This window comes from Aplysia californica, unplaced genomic scaffold (assembly GCF_000002075.1).
Source record: "Aplysia californica isolate F4 #8 unplaced genomic scaffold, AplCal3.0 scaffold00353, whole genome shotgun sequence".
In the NCBI taxonomy this organism is placed as follows: Eukaryota; Metazoa; Mollusca; class Gastropoda; order Aplysiida; family Aplysiidae; genus Aplysia; species Aplysia californica.
This window is the reverse complement of record NW_004797623.1, coordinates 710,048-732,992: the sequence shown is the minus strand read 5'-3', so window position 1 is coordinate 732,992 and position 22,945 is coordinate 710,048. Positions and strand designations below refer to the sequence as shown.

The 22,945-nt window shown below is 38.5% G+C and overlaps 1 protein-coding gene across 6 annotated transcripts in view; it reads left to right on the top strand.

Annotated features, from left to right (window-relative positions):
* The window catches only part of LOC101846012 (TOM1-like protein 2), a 40,249-nt gene that overhangs the window by 782 nt on the left and 16,522 nt on the right, over positions 1-22,945 (top strand). For 4 of the 6 annotated variants that reach the window (XM_005102996.2, XM_013085186.2, XM_013085185.2 and 1 more), the window contains exons 2-14: positions 1,272-1,356; positions 2,900-2,984; positions 3,366-3,512; positions 4,754-4,888; positions 6,114-6,167; positions 6,849-6,887; positions 9,904-10,146; positions 11,044-11,122; positions 12,019-12,167; positions 14,113-14,206; positions 14,697-14,814; positions 16,760-16,835; positions 17,481-17,495. In XM_005102996.2, the coding sequence (XP_005103053.1) occupies positions 1,272-1,356; positions 2,900-2,984; positions 3,366-3,512; positions 4,754-4,888; positions 6,114-6,167; positions 6,849-6,887; positions 9,904-10,146; positions 11,044-11,122; positions 12,019-12,167; positions 14,113-14,206; positions 14,697-14,814; positions 16,760-16,835; positions 17,481-17,495 (1,319 nt within the window). The remainder of the gene's footprint in view (positions 1-1,271; positions 1,357-2,899; positions 2,985-3,365; positions 3,513-4,753; positions 4,889-6,113; positions 6,168-6,848; positions 6,888-9,903; positions 10,147-11,043; positions 11,123-12,018; positions 12,168-14,112; positions 14,207-14,696; positions 14,815-16,759; positions 16,836-17,480; positions 17,496-22,945) is intronic. The other 2 variants (XM_013085187.2, XM_005102995.2) reach the window with 2 other exon arrangements.

Here is a 22,945-nt window from a genome sequence, read left to right as displayed (position 1 = left end):
CCCCCCCCCCACACACACACACAAACAAACAATCATGCACTCACTACTGGCACAGCACACAAGAATTGATTTTTAAAAATATAGATTAAACAAATCGTCAACCTGTCTCTCTTCTAATTGTCAAATGTCATTTCACAGTCTGTCTGAGACAGTTTTGTGCAAAAATGACCCTCTGCTCTTGTACTCCTCTGTCATGTTTGATGTTGAGAGTCAGTCATCAAATTATAATCACAATCTTTTAACGAAGTGGCTATGCGTACGGCCCTCCCGTATGCATAGCATCGTGGCTAAGTGTACGGCCCTCCACTTCACATAATAAACTAGGCTTTGTAGACGGCACATGCAAACGATCAAACAGGACACTACACCACAACAAGTGGACAAATTTAAACCCTGGAAGCGCACAGACCCTTTATAAAGGGCGTGAGCCGGGTTACCTGGGAAGCGTGCTGGCCCTATATATAGGGATGACCTACTTCAATTGGGAAGCGCGCAGCTATAAAGGGCATAGCAGACGCTGCCCTTTTTTCAATGGAAAATTTAGCATTCCTTATAGGGAAAAGTAAATTAAAGGTCAAAGTTATAAATAGTGACCAATGGCTTTGCAAGTTATCTTGACCTCGTAGAGCTTCTCTTGGCCAAAGATCACATGGCAAAATAGTTCACTCAGCCAAAAAGGTGTCCGCGGAAGTCTGCACATTGGTTCAGATGGCGAAGCAGTCTTTGGTTTGAAGCTCTCTTTCGTTTCGCCAGAAGAAGAATAAAAAAAGCACAGTTCGTTAATTTCACTTTTATTATATATTTTCACACAAGTAGGGTAACTGATCGCAAAGTCCGCACTTTTTCGAAGAGAACACCGAATATTGAGGACATTTTTTTAAATTGGCTCAATTATAGAGGAGTGAACTATCCTGTCATACACGATCTTTGTCTTGGTCAAGATATCGATTGATAAAGTGACCCGGCCCAGCTTAGCGATTATCAAGGCCGTGAGCATACATATATTATACTTGTATCAAAATCTAAGGGCCGTACGCAAGGAAGGACGGAAGCATGAGGGCTGTACGCATAGCCATGAGGCTCTCTATGCGTACGGGAGGGAGGGCCGTACGCATAGCTATGAGGCTATGCGTACGGGAGTGCCGTACGCATAGCCACAGGTATCTTTTCATTTCAGTTTTGTCTCACTCTCACTCACTCACTAGGCCTGCCTGTCCGTTCACTGACCTGGTACACCAGTTACAATAAATTTCTTTTAAACTACTTTCCAGAGCAAGCTGCAGATGGCACACAAGCAACAGAAAATTGGGCTTTGTATATGGAAGTCTGTGATTTGATTAATGAAACGGATGAAGGGTATGTATGGAGGCCTGGACTAGGAATATATTTTGATTTGTTTTCACTAGCCCAAGTAAAGTTATTTTGTCCACAGCTCGTGTTTCCATCTCTTGTGATTAAACTCAAAGTATTGCCTTGTTTATAGTTGTGAGTGACATTTTATAAGACCTTTTAGTTCCAAAAGGGTAATGGTGGTGAACTTGTTAACTCTTGGCACAACAGTTTGTGAATGAGAAAAATCTGTAAAACCTTAGCACAACAGTTTCTGAATTGAATGAGAAAAATCTGTAAAACCTTAGCACAACAGTTTCTGAATTGAATGAGAAAAATCTGTAAAACCTTAGCACAACAGTTTCTGAATTGAATGAGAAATATCTGTAAAACCTTAGCACAACAGTTTCTGAATTGAATGAGAAAAATCTGTAAAACCTTAGCACAACAGTTTCTGAATTGAATGAGAAAAATCTGTAAAAGCTCTTAGCACAACAGTTTCTGAATTGAATGAGAAAAATCTGTAAAACCTTAGCACAACAGTTTCTGAATTGAATGAGAAAAATCTGTAAAACCTTAGCACAACAGTTTCTGAATTGAATGAGAAAAATCTGTAAAACCTTAGCACAACAGTTTCTGAATTGAATGAGAAAAATCTGTAAAACCTTAGCACAACAGTTTCTGAATTGAATGAGAAAAATCTGTAAAACCTTAGCACAACAGTTTCTGAATGAGAAAAATCTGTTACTTTTTTTGTTAAAAGTAAATTTATTGAAACTGACTTTTGTGAATGACAGAAAGGTTGCCTTGTAAATTTAAGTTTTAGTTCTTAGATTTAAAAGAAAATCATTTGTCACAGGTGAAATGTTTGAAAAGAAATTCCATACTTTTTGTTTGCTTTTTTGTATAGTACCCCTTCTCAGGACTAGTTGGCCTTAATATACTTCTTCCTACCACAGTGCTACTTATTGTTACATAATGTGGCTTTTTTCACTACCAGTGACAAAACTTATGTCGGGACATGGTGGAATCAGGGACTAATCAATTTTTGGGCTTGGGTTATGGGTGTCTGGGGTCAGACGTAAAATTAGCGAGAAAATGGCTGCTAAAGTTTGGTTACTTTCAAAGCTTGAGTGTCTTTGGAGACTGCAAATTTACATTTTTTGTACGTTTTTCAGTAAAATTGTGCAGAAGTTGTGTTTTCAAATTGACATATAAGGTGTTAATGAAAAACAAGTTAATAGAAATTGCCTTAAGGGCAGACAAATATTGATTTCTTCGATTTCATTATTTTGACGAGCGCCTGATTTCACCACCATGCCTCACATTTAAAGAGAGCAGCTTTTTAAATGGAAGAATTTTTAGCGTCTTCACTCTGTTTGGATAGTATCGATTTATGGAAAAAATAAGAGAAATTGATAAATTTATTGATTATGTGTGTATGGAATGTCCTGTCTCTCCTAGTATAACTGTCCAGTTTTAATTAGTATTGTTTATTGTTAAATTATATGAATAGTTATGTATTGTCTTCATTGTTTACAACTGACAACATGATATTTGAAATTTACAGGCCCAAAGATGCAATACGTGCTTTCCGTAAAAAGATTTCTCAAAATGTGGGAAAGAACTACACAGCTGTGATGTATTGTTTAACTGTGAGTACAATTCTATTCTATCAATGCATGTACTGTTTCAACCTCAATGAAACCGAGATGATTGATTTTTCTGAATGTAGATTAATAACTTTTTTGTGACAGGATAATCGTTGACAACTTTTCTGTTGAAGTAATTGTAATGACCCAAACGTTGAGTTTGTAACTTAAGTAGGCCCGCGTGATGCACCGTAATTGCAAAGATAACAGGAAATTTTATTTTTAGATCCAACAAGACTAAATTTATGTCTCAGCATCTGTGTAAATGTCAGTGTAAGCAATTACGTGCATGTACCTACAGTTATTTATACTGTTTTCCTGTTCCAATTTTCGTTGTGCCTATGTCCACTCATAGTTTTTCATATTATGACTTTTTGTCCTCAGTGTATTGAGTCATGTGTGAAAAATTGTGGCCGTCGTTTCCATATTCAAGTGGTCAATAAAGATTTCTTGCATGACCTCATCAAAATTATTGGACCAAAGAACGACCCACCACAAGTTGTTCAAGAAAAGGTGTTGAGCATGATACAGGTATGGGGATTATATTTTGTTCTCTACGACTCAGTTAAAAAGACCATGGAAAAGTTCTTTTGAATCTCGATATTACAAAACGTTGGTGTAAATGGGCTATTGAGCCTTATTTTGAGAAAAACATTTTAACTAGAATTTCTGGATGAGTCTTGGCTTTTTGAGTTATGTTACAAGAATGCATGTTCTTTGATTTTGTTTGCCAAGCTGTTGCATAGATCTAGGTGTGTTTTGGGTGTTCTTAGAGATAATTATTTATAGTAGTCATATATGAGGGTTGTTAATTGAGATACACACAGCTCTTGTGGCTTTTGTGGATTGTGATTTTTTCCTTTTGAATGTGTTAGTATTTTAAATTTAAATTGATTTCCCTGTTTGTTAATGAAAGGAGAAAAAGGTCATTTTGAGATTGTCTGAGTTAGGTAAAGTAGATTATCTAATAACAGTGAGTTTAAGAAATATATTTAGTTTAGTTTTAGTAAGAGTTTTACAGCGTTTGCAGCACAATAAGAGATATGTATTTATGTTAAATATGTTGTGCAGTTGTAACCATGTAATATGTTAAAGATGGCTACCCACTTGTTCAAGCGTTTATGTTTGAGCAATCTTGTCTGTAATATAATTTCTAATTGATCAGTTTCTAAATTGTGTAAAAACTCAAGAAGAGGGCTACCCAAGACTGATTTTAGCTGGAATTATAACTTTTTTGTGTGGCAGTGTTGATGGTCCAGAGTGTCTTTTCTTTGTACAATTGTCACATCTCTTTCAAACTGATTCAACTTTATAAAATGTGGTTTGACCACTGCAAGAGCTTTGTAGAAATTAATAGCTCTGGTATTTTGCATTTTTCACGCTGCTTGACATTTTTAGATTTCATAAAGTAAAGTGACAAATTGACTCAAATTTTATTGTGTATATGTATGCGTTAATGCATTTTTAAATTTTTTATTGATGGCCATGTACATTGTTTTGAGGAAGGGGAGAGTATTGTATCCTGTGACAATATGATTTATTATACAAGTGAAAGATAAATTTTGTCATCTCAAGTTCGTGTACTTTAATTTTCTATATTGTTATCATTTGTACCAATTGTAACCTTTTTTCCGACAGCAAATCACTAAGGTATAATAACTAAGACATGTCATCTTCTCTATTATATTAAGCGTAAATAAAATTGTCTCTGTCTCAAATAGTTTATTACCATTTTTTGTGTTTTTGGTAAATTCTCCTTTTTTGTCTTCTAGACATGGGCAGATGCATTCCGAGGTAATCCTGAGCTGAAGGAGATAGAGAAAGTCTATCAAGAACTCAAACAAAAAGGAATTGAGTTTCCCATGACTGACTTGGATAATCTTGCACCAATTCACACACCAGCAAGGGTAAGCCTACTTTTTAAAGACTTATTAGATTAGAAATGTCATTGTCTCAGAATTATTTTGTCCAAAGTGCACTCTGTAGTGAAATACACTTTTTTAATAATTCTGAGGTGACTACATATGTGAGGCAGCATGGTGGAATCAGGCTCTCGTCAAAATAATCAAAGTGAAGAAACTTGCATTTTTCCGCAGGTTTGTGAATTTTTATCAAATTTTTGTTTTTTGGCTCAATACCTTTCATGCCCATTAAAGAACTAATTTCAGTGTGGATTTTGCTGAAAAAAGGTGATTAAAGGCACAAAAAATGTAAATTTTCTGTTACCCCGAACTCTTAAGCTCAGGAAATAACTAATCTTTGATGGCCATTTTCTCTCTAATTTTAGCTCTGAAAACAGGTAACCCAACCTCCTTCATTCGCACATATTTCGACTTGTATTCAAGATAAATGGATATTTTTTAAATTCAAATAAAAACAAGTGAACAAGCTTTAAGATGATATCAATAACTCTACATGGCCAAAATTGACGAGAGCCTGATTCCACCACGCTGCCTCACAATTCTGAGGTGACTACATATAAACCACCATTCTTTTATATGAATCGGTTGTTCATGATGATTATTGTCTTTAAATCTTCTCAGCATATCATTATGGGTATATTTGTCCTAGTTTGAAGTCAGTTTTTGATAATCACTCACTAGTCAAATACAAAATGAGGGAGAAGATTCTAAACATTTGTACATGTACACTACTGATTTACTGAATGGGTGGTGGGCAGGTGCTCTGGTGTGGTTTGCTTCTTCTTCTTTCCTATCAAACATCTATCGTCCTTATCTCCGCTTGCTCTTTTTTATGTTTGTTACTCTCTTGTAACACCTCTAATCTTCTAGCGCTCCTATGACCTTCTGCAGTTGCGAGCGTGGTAAAACCTGTACTAAAACTAAACCAAGATGTACTGACACTTTTGAGCCATTTAGTGTACAAGTTCTGGGTTGCTGGAGAATGCCGCTGGTATATGGTTTACTTCTCTTCTCTCCTGCCTTTTCTTTATGTTTGTTTGACAGTCTTGCTTTTGCCTGGTATGGAACGCTGTATTAGTTATTATTATTTTTATTATTATTATTATTTATTATTATCATTACTGTGCCCATTTTCTTCTCTTTTCTAAAACAAATGTATAAAAGTCGTATTTTATGTCAAATTTGTTGTTTTTTCTGTCACATTTTTTAGAGTGTTCCCGAGCGCGAGCAGCCACCAATGGAGAGAGGTGGAAGCAGTCGAGGGGTGAGTGGATGTCGTGATCTGTGCCCGAAGGTTTTGTCCCTCTTCTGTGTGGGTTTGTGTGGTTGAGTTGAATGAAGTCTCTTCCCAGCACGCTGAAATAGAAGGAAAAATTGTTGGACTGACAGAAGAAGATTCGTATGGTTTTGTGATGGATGTTTATAAAAAGCTTTTTATTTAACAGTTTTTGGGGGGTCTGGTTCGGCCTGTAACTTGTTTTCGTCACTGGTTGGTTTTGAAATATGGACGTCAGGTGCAGCATGCTACTCGAAGTCTTTTGTCAAGACTATTACTCATGTGATAAATGGGATGGTAAAACATCTCGTTTGAAAGAGCTAGAGTGATTTAGTTGACGAGAGTGAACCCATAGAAGGGTTTATTAAGATCTACCTAAGAACTGGATTATTTGAGTTGAGTTGCAGTTATGGTTGAGTAGACTCGATATTGGCCATGTTTCTCACTGGGAGAAGATTTTAATGAAAGTGACACCTGAAAAAGAAGTGCAGTGCTGCCCAGCTAAGTCAGAATGCTTACTAATCATCTATAAAAGTACCTGATTCATTACGTATGAAGTTCAGTTGAATGTGACCTGGGGATTTTATTTGCAGTTTGTGTCTCTGAATTTATAGACTGAAGAACTGAAGCACCCTTTGCCTTACACCGTTTTCATATATTTTCATTCAGAAAAAGTATGCTGAGCTTGTGAATGAGTCAGATGATGAGGTTTGTCCTGATATGTGTTGGATATTGTTTTCTTTTTTATGTTTTTTTCTGCCTGAATGTGCTAATGTTGTGCATTGATGTGTGAGTTGGACTTGTGAAAGTGTCAGTATCTGTACTTAACGTCCTCTGACTTGAGCTGAAAGTCATGTGGCTGAAATTGTTTGTCTTCAGGGAATGTTGTCTCTTTGTAAATAAGTGTAACTATGTTCTTAAGGCTGGTTAATGGAAGAGACACAGCTGTTTCTTATGTCTGCCAGTGTGCTTTTTGTTCTCGCACCAGCTGGAAATGTCTACTTTTGCTTTGTATCAACTGAAAAAGAAATATCACAGTGGGTGTTCTATTTTCTTCTCGCTACTCAGTAAACGTGAAACTTTTGTACTCTCTGCGTTCTCATGGAGCTGTCTTCCAGTGTGAGTGATTCTGTGTGTCTGGAAGTTCTCCTGCCGTATGCTGTGCTGTTATCCCCTGTCCTCTAGCTCGACTTGCTTCCATATGATGATGTCGTTGCTGATGTTGTTGTTTATTGCTCTCTCTGTTTTCAACTGAGAGAGGTGTGAGTGGTTTGGTACCGTTCAGTAGGTTGAGCTAATAATCCTTTTCTTTTATGCATGCAAGTCGTTGGGAGTGGTCATCGTGTGAAGTGAATATTTTGATGCTTTTATATGCAGCCGTTCTACGAAGACCATGAATCTACTGTAATTAATTTCATACATTAAGTAGATTCGATTTCCAATCTGTCTTATCTTGCCGTTGACTGTTTAGCACCTGTAAAATCCTGATTTGTTGCACGGCTAAAACATTTTGCTTTTGATAGACAGTGAACACATTTGTGGGACAAAAGCTGTGCAGTAGAGGGTTAACATGTATTCATACAATGTGCATTATCTTGATGTTGTTTTTGAAAAGTAAATTTAAGTATCATATTACCTGAAAGTCTGCATCTCAACTAGAAATCCATCATCGTTTTAGCGTTTAGAGCAAAACTTTAGTATCATTTTCGCTTGCTCTTATGTGAGAAAATTGTCTTTCTCTTTGGTTTTTAACTTGTATGCCGCCAAAGATAGTACATAACAAGATGGGCCACTCAGCCAAAAAAGTGTCCGCCGGAAGTTCGCTCTTTTCTTCAGATGGCTCTGCAGTCTGTTTTGAAGCTCTCTTTCGTTTTTCCAGAAGAAGAATAGGAATAGCACCTCCTTGCGTGCGCAGATCGACTGCTGTTCATCAGCAGTTCGTGTTTGTTCAGTGTGGAGTTTTAGGGTTTTTTTCTATTTTAATGACCTCTCGCCTTTCATTCTAAAGTCAAATTAAACGAAGAAAACAATCACCCCTTCCTCCGGAAGAGTTTTTTTTTTGTCAGCGTAGCCATTTTAAAAAAGCGTTCTACCGAAATTTATTGAAAAACTTGCTTGTTTCACTTTGATTTTTTATGCCGCCTAACACATGATTTCATGAAGGTTGGTTGAACATTTTCTCCCGTTGGGGGAATATTCAGCTATGCATGACACCTCCTCTGTTATGATTTCATTTTTCTTTGCATAAATGCCATGGCAAGGTTTATTCTGCTTGCATAGCTACCGTTTTAAGTTCTGCAGATTTTCAACCAACATTCTCTGTGGGTGATTGGCAGGTGCTCTAATGGGGTTTGCTCTTTCTTTCCTATCAAACATCTGTCATCCTTATCTGCCCTCCTTCATTTCTTTGTATGTTACTCTCAAGTTACACCTCTAATCTTCTGTATTGATATGACCAATTTGTGTTGCAAATGCTTTGAGACTCTTCTTACTAAATTGAATTAAACAACATTGTCCCCTAGAAGCATCGGCTCCTTATTTATGGAATTCTTTTCCCACCCAGGTTTACTCAACATTTGTTTTAAATAGAAGACTTGCATTCATTTCTTACTACTTTAATTAGATTGTTGTTGTAAATTACCCTCAGCTTAGAAATGTGAGTGGTCATATATGGGCGGTCGGACACACGGCCCTGACCCACAACTACCTCCTACAAGGAGATGAGAAGCTGTTCTGTGTCGGATGCGACACAGATTTTACCATTAGACACATCTTAATCGAATGTCTGGACTTTGAAGAGATCCGAAGGAAATATTATAAATGCAAGAAATTGCAAGACATTTTTTCCGTCGTTGGTCCCAGCAAAATTTTGAATTTTATGAAGGCCATTGGCCTTTATGGCAAATTGTAAAGTAAAATTGTACTATTTAAATTTTTTTATGTTAACTGGAAAAATTGTTTTAGATTGAAAATATATGTATATTTACACTGATTTTTAAACATTTTAAGATTTAACTATTGACCCGAGCCAGCCGTACAGCGAACTGTTGTGAACAAGACCAACTTGTGTTTCGCGCGCTCATATGACCTTGCGCAATTGCGAGCGCGGTAAAGCCCTATACTACTAACTAACTAACTGACTAAATATATGGGCGGTCTGGTTAAAGGCTGTTATCTTCTTTTTCTCAGTTTTTCCGTTGCCCTTTATCTGTTCATGGCAAGGTGGGATCGTTGTCTGTCAGACCTGCTGTGAAATATTTTTTAACCAAACGCAGTGATACCAGCTGTAACTGCTACCGGTCCAAGATAACCTGCACGAAGGACTACTTCCCCCTCCCCCCCCCCCAACCCCCTTTGCGGTTTTAAAAAAAAAATGTAATAACACTGTACAAGACATCCACCTGTCTGAGAGGACTTCTTGTCTCCTCGACAATGGGTGGCTGTCTCAGACAATTTCAGTGGGTGGTTGGCGGGTGATCTGGTGTGATTTGGCCTCCTTTCCTATCAAACATCTATCGTCCTTATCTCCCCTTCTTATTTTTTATGTTTGTTACTCTCTTGTAACACCTCTAATCTTCTGGCGCTCATATGGCCTTATGCAGTTGCGAACGCTGTAAAACCGTCTCCTAAAAAAAAAAGTCCATCTACGAAAAAAAAAGAAAAAAACAATGTTGAGACTGATGGAATAAAGATAATAGTCCACCACCTCTTCTGTGTGTATCAGCAACCAGCAGGCTTCGCCCCAGCCGCCTTCCCTCCCGGAGGCTACCCCCCGGCCGTCTACCCACAGGCCGGCTATCGTCCCCCGGAGTCTGAGGGAGGCGGGAGCGGGCCGCTGTCGTCCGACCAGACGTCGAAGCTGCGGAGAGAGCTGGATGTGGTGCAGGGAAACATCCGGGTGATGAGCGAGATGCTCACCGAGCTCAGCCCCAACAACGTGGACCCCTCGGACCTGGAGCTGCTGCAGGTGGGTTGTGGCCAGGGTCACTGGTTGTCGTAGAGGTCATTGATGTTGTATAGGGGATTAAAAAGGTATAAAGGCCTTGAACATGTAGCTCTGACTGACAAAATTGAAGGCAAAATGGCAAACGAGGCAGGGTTAACAACTCAAAACAGCTTACTTGGAGAGCCTAAACTGATGGTTGACAGAGAAAGGTCAAGGAATGAAGCTGTTTTGAGACCATTCGAGCAAAGGAATGAATAGAGAACCATGATCACCACTGTTTGTTGCAGATCTAGCAACTGATGATGATGATACCGTCATTTTTCGTTGAATAAGACATTTGTTGTTGTAAATATCATTTTTCTTCTCACGATAGTTGTACAACTTCTCTTCCTCCTTGAATGACCATTGGTTCATGACAGACAAACTGTTATTATAGGTCATAGAGTAGACATACATGGAAACAGAAAGAAAAGGATGCTCAGGACAGGCTTCGCTGGAGTAATGCTGTTGATGGCCTGTGCTCCACTGGGAGTTAAAAAGGGCAAGAGAGAAGAGAGAGAGTAGAATGGGACAGTTTTTTGAATATAAAATTCATTATTCCTTTTCTTAATTTGGTTTTTGCTCTTTCATTTGGTTCCAGTTTAATTTGTATCCGGTTAATTTTTTTTAACTTAACAAGTTTCCAAAGCCTTTTTATGTATTGGGACTTTTGTTTTTAGTAAATTTTAGTTAATATAAGCCTTTTGAAGAAAATTGGTACAAGTTGTCTTTTATTGGTCAGTTTGGATGCTCATTTGAGAAATAACTATAAGTGTGTGATGATTTGTAAGTGGTATGTTGTTGCCTGTGTTTGTTTGTGTATGTAAAAAGTGAGCTCAGTTTTTACATTTGCCTTTCTTGTCTCTTGCTGTACTTCAGGAGCTGAACAGAACCTGCCGGCAAATGCAGTCTCGGATTGTGGAACTGTTGAATGAAATTGCCACAGAGGAAGTAACAAGTACGGTCACTTTTTAGTTTTTCTACGCCAACTTTTGGGAAATTCATACTAGTTGTGTGCTATGTATTCAATGTTTGTGGGTGGTTGGCGGGTGCTCTGGTGTGGTTTGCTCCTTCTGTTATAATATAAAAAATCTATCGTCCTTATCTCCCCTCCTTCTTTTTTGTGTTTGTTACTCTCTTGTAACTCCTCTAATCTTGGGCACTTATATGACCTCATTGTGTTGCAAGTGCCGTAAAACTCTTACAAGAACTAATTCAATGTTTGTCTTACAGGGTTTTCTCATTTTCATCTCTTGTACAAGTATGGTAGAGAGTAGAGTCTGTTTAAACCAAATATTTTTATTTTATTTTTTATTTTTTTATTTAGTAGAGTAAAAAAAAGTTTTTAAAAATAAAAATATTTGGTTTAAACGGACTCTACTCTCTACCATACTGCTGTTGTAAACGGAAAGAAAACTCCTTTTTTTTTTCTTTTGTTTGAGCAACGTATCTGAATGAAAACTCGCTCAACCAAAGAAAATTTGTTGTTCATGAAGATTTTAGTGTGAGCGGACTCCACTGTATAACAAAGTTGACTTGCAACATAAAGTGTTGAGAATAAACTTAATAAACTTTGAATTTAACGTCTTTGCCATAAAACAATGATTCCATGTGGGTGGTTGACGGGTGCTGTGGTGTGGTTTGCTCCTTCTTACTTATCAAACATCTATCGTCTTAATTTAGTATAGGGTTTTACGGCGTCCTGGTCTCTCCTCTTTTTTTTGTGTTTGTTAATCGCTTGTAGCACCTCTAATCTTCGGCACCTATATGACCTTATTGTGTTGCAGGTGCCGTAATACTTTTACTAAAATGAAAAATGAAAACAGTGGTTCCATTTGTTTGATCCTTCAACAGATGATCTCCTACGTATAAATGATGACCTGAACAATGTGTTCCTTCGCTATGAACGCTTTGAGCGCTACCGGACGGGTCAGTCCGGTCAGGGAAGCGCACCTGAGGTAGACAACGGGACGCAAGATTCGTTACCTCCTTCCTATGACCAGGTGAGGATGAGATGGACTGGTGGAAAAATCGTTTTGATTTCTATATATTGTCGGCATGCTTTTCTTTTTTTTGTAAGCCGAGAAAACACGTTTTTTCAGGAGAGAGGAAAATTGTTTAATTCTTTTAACTGTTAAACATACATTGTGTATCTTGTTGTTTTCAAAATATTTTGCGGGTGGTTGGTGGGTGCTCTGGTGTGGTCTGCTTCTTCTTTCCTATCAAACATCTATCGTCCTTATCTCCCCTTCTTCTTTTTTATGTTTGTTACTCTCTTGTAACACCTCTAATCTTCTGGCGCTCATATGACCTTATACTGTTGCGAGTGCCGTAAAACCTCTACTAGACCTAAACTAATCAAAATATTTCTCTAGCACATGCAACCGATACCACAGATTAAGAAACTGCTCGTTAACAAATTTTTTGGGCGAGTACATCGGTGGGTGGTTGGCGGGTGCTTTGGTGTGGTTTGCTCCTTCCTTCCTATCAAACATCTATCGTCTTTATCTCACCTCCTTCTTATTTGTGTTTGTTGCTCCCTTGTAACACCTCTAATCTTCAGCACTTATTTGACCGTATCGTGTTGCAAGTACTGTAAAACTCTTAGTAAAAAAACAAATATTCATACTTTATCTCTCTTTTCTTGCTTTTTTCCAGCATTTAGAATTTTATTTTCAAGGAAATATTTCTCTGGCACATGCAGCACCTTGGATTGAGAAACCGCAATTAAAACAAACTTCAAATTTTTTTGCCAAATGCATCTGAACACCTGGTCAAAGATATAGGTTCTTGTCACTTGCTCCAGCGTTTGCTGATTCTGTCCGACTGACCTTTAAAGTCTTTGCTCTGTTTGTCAGTTGAATTTCTAGACTGTTGAGGATTTTACTGAATTTGAATCTCTAGTCTGTTGAGGATTTTACTGAATTTGAATCACGTCAATCGATCTCTTTTTGGCCAACAAATTGGAATTGCAATTTATAGCACAATACTCACTGGTCAATTGAATCAAAAGATGTTCAATGTTTTAGGATGCAGTAGTGACGCTCTGCTATTTTATTCACACTTTCTCTGAGCGTTGAGTTACAAGAAGCCCATGGCATAAAATCTATTTAGTTGTCTTGTAAACTCTTGGACTGAAAATAGAAAGAGGTGACCTGGCTAAAGATTTGTGGTTAAGACCTCTTTCTGTGTATCCGTCAGGACAAAAACTCTTTGTCGCTTTTGTTTTCCTGGAAATTTTACCATATGTGAGGCAGCGTGGTGGAATCAGGCTCTCGTCAAAATAATCAAAGTGAAGAAACTTGCATTTTTCCGCTGGTTTGTGAATTTTTATCAAATTTTTATTTTTTGGCTCAAAACTTTTCCTGCCCATTAAAGAACTCATTTCTGTGTGAATTTTTCTTTAAAACGTTGAATAAAGACACAAAAAATGTAAATTTTCAGTTACCACGGACTCTTAAGTTAAGGAAATAACTGATCTTTGGCAGCCATTTTCTCACTTATTTTACCTCTGCAAACAGGTGACCCCCACCTCCTTCATTCACAAATATCTCGACTTGTATTCAAGATAAGTTGAGATTTTTTTCATCCAAATGAAGACCAGTGAACAAACTTTAAGATGATACAAATAACTCTACATGCCCAAAAATTGACGAGAGCCTGATTCCACCATGCTGCCTGACATTTCTGTTCATGAGAGAATTTTGTTATTGTGTTGTTCTTGATTTGGACTCCAGTGGTAGGGTCTAATTCTTTTCTTTCCCTTATTTATTTCTATTTGTTTTACTTTTTTCTGTGGACTTTATTATTATTATTGCTTCTGGCGCTCGTATGACCTTATGCTGTTGCGAGCGCCGTAAAACCCTCTACTATAAAAAAAATAAAAATTATTGCTTCTCTTTACTTAAACAAACAGTCAGAACTAAAGTTTTTGTTTTGATGTTTCAGTTGTCAGCTGCAAGCAACCCTAAAGTTGGGAACTTGATAGACCTGAGTGAAGATCCAGCTCCTGCCCCTCCAACAACGCAACTCGCGGGCCTCGGTAAGATCGTGAATGGACTTATTCTCGTCATACTTGGTAGATGGTTCATAGAAAAAGTAAAGCATAGCCTCCCATTTTGAACTGCCAGTCTGAGTGCCCACAACGAATCAGGGTCACTGTGGGGTTGTAGTCATGTCTTACAGAGACAATTGACTGTGATTGAAAGGAAGGGGGGGGGGGGGACTTTTAAAAAATGTGGCAAAATAACCAACTGAAAACTAAAAATATAGCAGAATTGGTCTCTTTGACAATAGCACAAGCCACAAATAACCTTAATCCTTATTTCCTTGCTTAGTTAAATATTTTTATCTTTTTTAAGACTATATGACCACCTATGTGGTGATATGTTTATTTTCGTCTGGACCAATGACTGAGCTGTCTGGACCAATGACTGAGCTGTCTGGACCAATGACTGAGCTGTCTGGACCAATGACTGAGCTGGTGTAGTATTACTCAATTTCTGTTTTTGTTTTCTCATTTGTCGTCACAGCACTGAACAACACAACCCCTTCCAACGCTGCCCCGCCCCAGCCATCCAGAAATGACGATGACTTTGACATGTTTGCTCAGTCCAGGCAGTCGTTCGATCAAAGCAAACAAGCCCTTGTGTAAGTACCAGTGGTCAGAGATGTAATGATGTACGGTATCACTAGGTTGTACACGCAGACCTGTCACTCATCCTGGGACATCTCGATTCTTTTCCCTAAATCTCAAGCATCCCGATTTCGATCACGTGTATCCCGATTTTTTGTCCCAGTCTGCTGTTGTGTCGGATTTTTCTAAAAACTAACTCTGCCTTCTCCTTTATCGCAGGAAGTACCCGTTGCACTTTTTGTCAGTAGGAACTCGGAGCACTATTTCCCGAAATATCGATGCCGCATTTAGTAGTTGACTCGCCCCAAGTTGTGTGTGATCTTTACCCGCGTTCAGAATTCTCCGATGATAGCCTGGTAACTGTTACAATTTGGGACATTTAATAATCGATAATGTTCGTAGTTCCGCTGTTACTTTCAAAACAAGCCTTGTCCGAGGTCTGGTAACTGCGCGTTCACTTCAAACACTCAGACGAGTGACAGTCTTTCTAACCCTTACACAACTAACATGTAACTGCGCTGACAAGACTAACATACGGCCGTTGTCGTTGCTTTTGTCTGAATACATGAGGCATAAGAGATTTGTTGGTACATTTGGTCGGTCGGCCGCCGTCGTTATTCTAGAAGTAGAACGACCGTTGCTCATCCGAGTGTTTCGTGTGAACGCGTAGTTAGTCGGACCCGTTAGTAAAATTGTTAAAATCGCGCATTCGCGTCACGTGACCTGTCATCGCCGTGTGAGTTCTGCGTGTCAGGGACCGTCCGTTGACGGGGTCAACTCAAGTTCATATATTTCGGGACTTATTGGTAGGGGGGGGGGTATAGACACTTGGACTAGGAGTGCTTGACGCGATGCTTCAGGATTTACAAAATATAATGATTACGCGCGCACACACACACACACACACACGCAAACAAACAAAGACACACAGAGGGCATATTGGCCAAGGAATTTATGGACACTCCTGGAAAAAATTTGAGTCAGCTTTGACAATCACCTTGGTGATTTGCTGTTGATCCCGATTTTTTTCACCAAATCCCGATTTTTTCTCCCTGAGATCCTGATTTTGAGGTTTCATAGAGTGGCAGGTCTGTACACGGGAGAACCTGTACAGGCCAACAGAGAAACAAAGCAGGATGGCCCAGTCTATGATAAATACTGGTCTTCAAGTGCAATGCGATCGAGATGAAGAAGAAGAAAACTAGTGTATAGGAGTAGAGAGTTTTAGGGGATATTTCATATTTTAATGGACAAGGTTTTTTTGTTGTGTTTTAGAAGAGGTTTTAGGGCGCTCACAACTGCAAACGGTCATTTGAGGTTAAAAGAGTATTTGAAATTGGCAAAAATCCTCCCTGGATGTATGTCATAAGAAGGGTTGCTCGCGGCATGCGTAACTCAGCTACATTAAATCACAAATCACAGCCATTTTGGTCAGTGTCAAAATCTCCGTCTGTATGGGTCACTGTGTAGGAAATGGGGACGTATTTGACACAGGGAAAGAAATCATTTGACCTGAATAAGTGTTAGGCAGAACTATATCCTGTGCTGCATTGACCGCAAACAATTGATAGCACAAGATGATGCTCACTTTTTGTGGGCTGAGAGCCAGAAGTGACTATGTCGGTGATGGCTAAAATGCCAAAAGTAGCTTAATGGAGGTGTTCACACAATATAACAGGAGACTAAAACTGATACTGTAACATATGTCTCTCGAGGGCAGTTCATGAGACAAAATATTAGATTTATTGTTCCCAGCTGGGCTGGAAGCTATTGATTTCATTTTTCAAGATGGACTGTTACATTTTTGTTAATTATCAACTCACTGAGAACCACATTCATCAATGATATATATTACTGGCACTCCTCAAGGGCCATACTGAAACTGCTCGCAGATCGGATTTGGCCTGCAGGTCGTAGTTTACCCGTGCCTGATGTATATATGTTTGGTCTCCTCCGCAGTGGAACAAACTACGCCACTCAGCAGGGAGATACCTACAGCGGGGGACTGGGCCAGGCCGTCTCTCAGAAAGCAACCGTAAGTTTTGTTGTCTCTGTGACGAATAAGGAGAGGTTCAACTTGTCCACAATTATTTTCAGATTTCTGATTGGTCCAAACTTTTTCCTTTTTTTTTTTTCTTTTTAGATAAAAATTGTATGGCAATTAAGTGTCCTCTCTTTGGTTCTGATAGTGTAAGATCATTTTGGAATGTATCCCAGATTAAGTTCTAGAAGTTGTGCTCGGTGAGTTCTCAAGTGACACTGACCAGCTGGTACAGGTGACGTAGTCTAAAGTAATCGCTTTTAAGAGCTCTTGTTTCGTACATTATGGGAGGTCGAAAGTTCATGAGATGAAAGTTCTTTTTTGTTTTTCTGTCTTAATGACAATTAAGGCCAGTTTAGTTGGCAAGGCAAGGAGTGTAAGCTTAATGCTACATGGGAAGTTTTTCATTCTACGCTTATCATCATTTCTTCTCTATGTCTTTGATATGGTTATGTTCTGTTGATGAAGGCATGAAGGTGTTAAGATTCTTGTCCTCTCTCATAGGAGGTAATTTCTAGCACTGAGTTGGTTAAATAGATTTTTCTGTCCTCAGTGATATCAATATGGTTGAAACAGACAGATCAAGGTTTTTAGTTTTTCATCTGATTTTGTTTTTTGTTCATTTTGACTCTCCTCCAGCCGGAAAAGACAAATGTGAGGCATATTTTTGCTTTTTTGTTTTTGTAGTGTGTGTGTGTGTGCTAGTCTTTTCTTAATAAACCCGAAGTATTCAGAAATATGTTTGTTAAAAAAGTCTCACCATTACTCACGAAACCCTTTTTACAATTTTTTTCATAAACCATACCCGATTGAAGAAAATTTGTACTCTATATACACAAAGCTACCCAAAAACTTAACAACAACAAGATAATAAACTGGCATTGGTTAGAATCTCTACTTTTTGTATCCGTTTTTATGAAAAGAGAATCAGGTCATACTCCTGCACTGTGACATCTTCTTATTTGGATGTGTACTTGGTATCATAAATTGCCTAATACATTTACACCTGATATATATATAGATATTTGTATTCTCAGACGCACATATATATATATATAAACATAACGTTGTTTGTTTTAGTCCGATATAAATGGGCTCAGTGAAATCTTTTAATGTTGCTCCTGTGTTGCTATTGCTTTCAGTACATAGTGGACTTGAGAAAGACTCTTTGTTTTTAATCTGTGCAGAAAGATGTTCTTTCCTTTCTCACTTTGTGAATCTTTTCTTGCTTTAACTGTTGACCTTTTTGTATTTCATAACAATTCTCATGTTTTATTTGTTTGAACAAATCAAGCTGTATTTTTTTTTTAAAAACAACCTAACCGAATTATTGATGATGGTCTTTTGATGAAAGAACTGAAGATCTGTGCATCAGTAAATTGTCAAAGGGTTTCTTGTTAGACTCTGAGTTTCACTCTGAAGACTTTTGACGTATTGATTTTTTCCACTCAAAACCAGGAATGACTCTCTATGTTAATAAATAAGCAATGGTATCAAGATAAGGGCCTTTGTGATATTTTTATTAGTTCATGCCTTTAGTTCAGTGGAGATGCTGGAAAACAATGGCGGGTTAAAAGTTCTTGTGTCTTGTGGATTTGCTGGTGCTTGTAGTGAAAGCTTAGTAAGCTTTTTATTCCAATATATCACAGACAGATATTGAAAATAAAATCTCATGTCTGTGTGGTGAAGCAAATCCTTTCCATACAAACATATGAGTCGCTCAGTATCAACTATATTTGCGGGATAGATCGTTTTGAAATGCACATCGTAAAGAAAAGATTGTATGAAGGCCACTAGTGCTAGAGGTTCTTTGTGGTAATCATTGTCTTCGTTAGTAGTTTACAACTTTGGCCGGACTTGCAGGCTTTCAGTTTGTCATGTGAAAGGTTTGTCATTTTTGTTGACTTTGACCCAGCCATCGTGCCGTTATTGTTCTTATATGTTGGCTTGCCACAGCTGTTTTGACAGTTTTACAATAGTTAAGTCTTTACAAATTACATTCATCTAAATGAACTGAGGCCATTATATAAATGGAGTCTAGACAATTCCTACTCTTTTTCTCAAACTATTGGGGGGGGGGGGGGGGTTACGCTTTGAGGATGTAGTGGACACATACGCCAATCAGCAGCAGACCAAAGGCAATGTTGGGTTACAATTTCAACCACCATACTCAAGTTAAAAACACAAATTTACTCATTTCATTTTATGCCTGTTTTTTTTTTTATTTATTCCATTTTAAAACAGAATTGAAAAATCGGTATGAATAACGAAGTTGTGCTTCTTTTTTAAAGCGCTCCATAACTGCGCATCTTCAAGCGTTGTCCAGTGACCAGAATGCACATCTTTAATGAGTTAAGATTCTGAGTTTTCCTAGCTTGGGTCATCGTTGGATTGGCTGAAACGGTTGAGGAGTGTAATGACTTGTAACCTCGCCGGGCAGATCTCGCGCTGGATGTGCATTTATTTCAATTGTCGTTGTTTGCTCGCTAAGTCACTAAGTCCTTGTTAGCTTGGCCTAATGCAGAGCGAAAGACAACCAATTCCTCGATTTAAAAAAAAAAAAGCAATGAAGTGTGTGTGGTAGAAATGGGGGCTATGATATAACCTACAGTGGCTCTATTCGTTTGTCCCAGAACCTATTTTGTGTTACCTTTTTTATCCCTCACCAATTTGTTGCCTAAAATAAAAATCCTCACTCTCCTGTCCCCCCCGTTCTTTTTGTTGTTGTTGACAATTCTTGGTCATGATATTAATTTGCCGTAGATTGGAATCAATTTTAAACTGAATTCTTAGAAAAGTGTCTTTGCAATTTTCAGTTCTGAATCACCAAAGTTTCAAAAGTTTAGTTTGAAGCACATTTCTAGTGTTCTGAGTTTCTACTTACTTCAACATCACCACAAATAAGTTTTAGACAAGACACTTTAGGATATTGTAATGGTCACTCAGCGTAGTAAAGTGCTTGTGTCATTGCTTTGGAAGTTTAGGAAAATTATGCGATGGTCGAATCAAATTATGATGCTGCTTGGATGCTTGCTGGTTTCAAGTGTGACGTTGGTGGTCTAGTGGTTACACTTTTGGGCCCACAACGAAAAGGTTGTGGATTCGAACCCTGTCAGGGGCCCAATGTTGTGTCCTTGGGAAAGGCACTTTACTGGAGTTTTCCTCACTTCGGCCATGTGGGAATGGGTACCTGATTGCCGGCTACTGACAGCAAAAGATCTTGTCAGTTTGTTTATGTTTGAGCGCTTAATCAGCTGCTTGCGCTGTATGCTTCCCGGAAAGCCGAGAATGTTTCTGAGTGTTTTTGGGTCTGCTGGGGTAATAATATAGATTGTGAAGTGGGTGGGGCTTGCTGTTGGGTGGGGATATGTGCTATACAAATGCTATTTATTATCACTGTTATTTAAGTAGTAATGGTTGATTAGTCATATACAGTTGAAATTGTCCAAGACAGTCACCAATTGTCAAAAAGAAAAGTGGTTGTCCTAGATAGGACATCCTGGATAGTGTCATTATAATATAAAAAATAATAAATGGGGAGAAAATAGTATGTGATCATTTGTACAGAAGATTATTGCGGACAGATGACGGACAGTAGGGGCAGGAAGATGTCTTTGACAATTTCGTTAAAATGTAATCTAAGGAAAAAGGGGTTGGTGGGTTGGGTTGAGCGGGGGAATTGTACAGATGATTGTTTTGGACAGGCAGATTTTGGAGCAGGTTGGTCTGTATCTAGCTTGGTTGAGGTACGGTTTTCTGTAGCGCTCATGTTTTATCATTTTTCTATAGGCGTACCTGGATCGATAACAGCAAGCTATAAGTGTACAAGCTTGTGTGATCATAGACACACACACACACACACAAACACACAAACATGTACACACACACAGGCATGCACACAGGCACACATTTTATACACACGCGCGCGCACACACACAGGCACACACATGTACACACACACACACGCGGACACACAGGCACACACACACACGCTGACACACAGGCACACACATGTACACACACACACGTACACACACACACTCACACACACACTCAAATACACACGTACACACACACCAACACACGTACACACACACAGGCACGCACACAGGCACACACACATACACACACACACACACAGGCACGCACACAGGCACACACACACGCGCGCGCGCACACACGCGCACACACACAGGCACACACATATACACGTACACACACACGTACACACTCACTCACACACACACACACACACACATAAGTTAACTGGAGCTACATTGTTGGTTGCTTTTGGTGTGAACTTGTCTGCACAAGTGTTGATGTGGAAGTGGAGGCTGAGATTGTGGTGTCGGTGGCCTAGTAGTTAGGCTCTCGGACTCGCAACCGTAAGGTCATGGGTTTGAATCCCGTCAGGGACCCGACGTTGTGTCCTTGGGAAAGGCACTTTGCACAAATTTTCCTCACTTCACCCAGGTGGAAATGGGCACCCAGCTATAGACAGTGAAAGATCTTGTCAGTTTGATAGTGTTTGAGCGCGTGAAATCCTCAGCTTGCACTGTATGCTTCCGCGGAAGCTGAGAATGTTTCTGAGTGTTCTCAGAGGGTCTGCTGGGGTAATAATAGTTGTAAAGTGCATAGAGCAAGCTCTTGAGCATGGATATGCGCTATATAAATGCAATTATTATTATTATTATTGTTGTTGGTCTGGCAGTGGTATGCTGCATCTTCACCCTCAGCTGTGATGTTAAACATAATTTGTAAGCAGGTTTTGCGTTTGTGGGTCAAATCAAAGTAATTGTCAGTATGTGGTTGGTGGGTGCTCTGGTGTGGTTTGCTCCTTCTTTCCTATCAAACACCTATCATCCTTATCTCCCCTCCTTCTTTTTTGTGTTTGTTTCTCTGTGGTAACACCTCTAATCTTCGGCACTTATCTAACTTTATTGTTTTGCAAATGCCGTGAGACACTTACTATAACTAAATTATTTGTCAGGGTTTTAGCAAGCATTAACAAAAAATATATGCCCTTGTTATCGATTTCAGTTTGCTCGCCTTTTTTTTTTTCTTTTTTTTTTTCTTGTTGTTTTTTTTAAAAACTCATTCCATGCCAGTCCACGACCAATCATTGAGAATACTGCAAGTGTATCAATCCACAATATATCTTTGATATGCATGTTATCATTTAAGTTTCGTGTCTCACTTCAGCTGTGCATATGTTTTTTCTGTACTATTTATTTCAGTTTTATTCACGTTTTCATATTATTCAATTCGTTCATTTTTCTTCATTTTAGTATATGTGTTTCGACGTTGTGGAATCAGGCGCTCGTCAACTTTGGGGCATTTAGAGTTATTGGTATCATCTTAAAGCTGATTCACTTGTCTTTATTTGGATGAAAAAAATATCCATTTATCTTAAATACAAGTCGAGATATTTTCGAAAGAAGGAGGTGGGGGTCACCTGTTTTCAGAGGTAAAATTAGTGAGAAATTGGCCGCCAAAGATTTGTTTTTTTCCTTAGCTTAAGAGTCCGTGGTAACTGAAAATATACATTTTTGTGCCTTTAATCAATACTTTTCAGAAAAATCCACGCTGAAATGAATTCTTTAATAGGCATGAAAGGTGTTGAGCCAAAAAAACAAAAATTTGATAAAAATTCACAAACATGCGGAAAAATGCAAGTTTTTTCACTTTGATTATTTTGACGAGAGCCTGATTCCACCACGCTGCCTCACATATGTGTTACGACGTCTTGGAATCAGGCGCTCGTTAACTTTGGGGCATTTAGAGTTATTGGTATCATTGTGAAGCTTGTTTATTTGTTTATCTATTGATGAAAAAACCCAAACGAATCTATCTTGAACAGAAGTGGAGATATTTGTGATTGAACGAGGTAGGGTCTCGTGGTTTCAGAGGTAAAGTTAGGGAGAAAATGGCTTGAAAAGTTTAGTGACTTCCACGGCTTGAGAGTCCTGGGAAACTGAAAGTTTACAGTTTTTGTGCCTTTATCAGCGTGCTTCAGTAAAATCCTCACTAAAATGTATTTTTAAATGGACATAAAGGTGTAGAGCCAAAAAACAAAAATTAGTTTAAAATTGCCAAACCTGGGG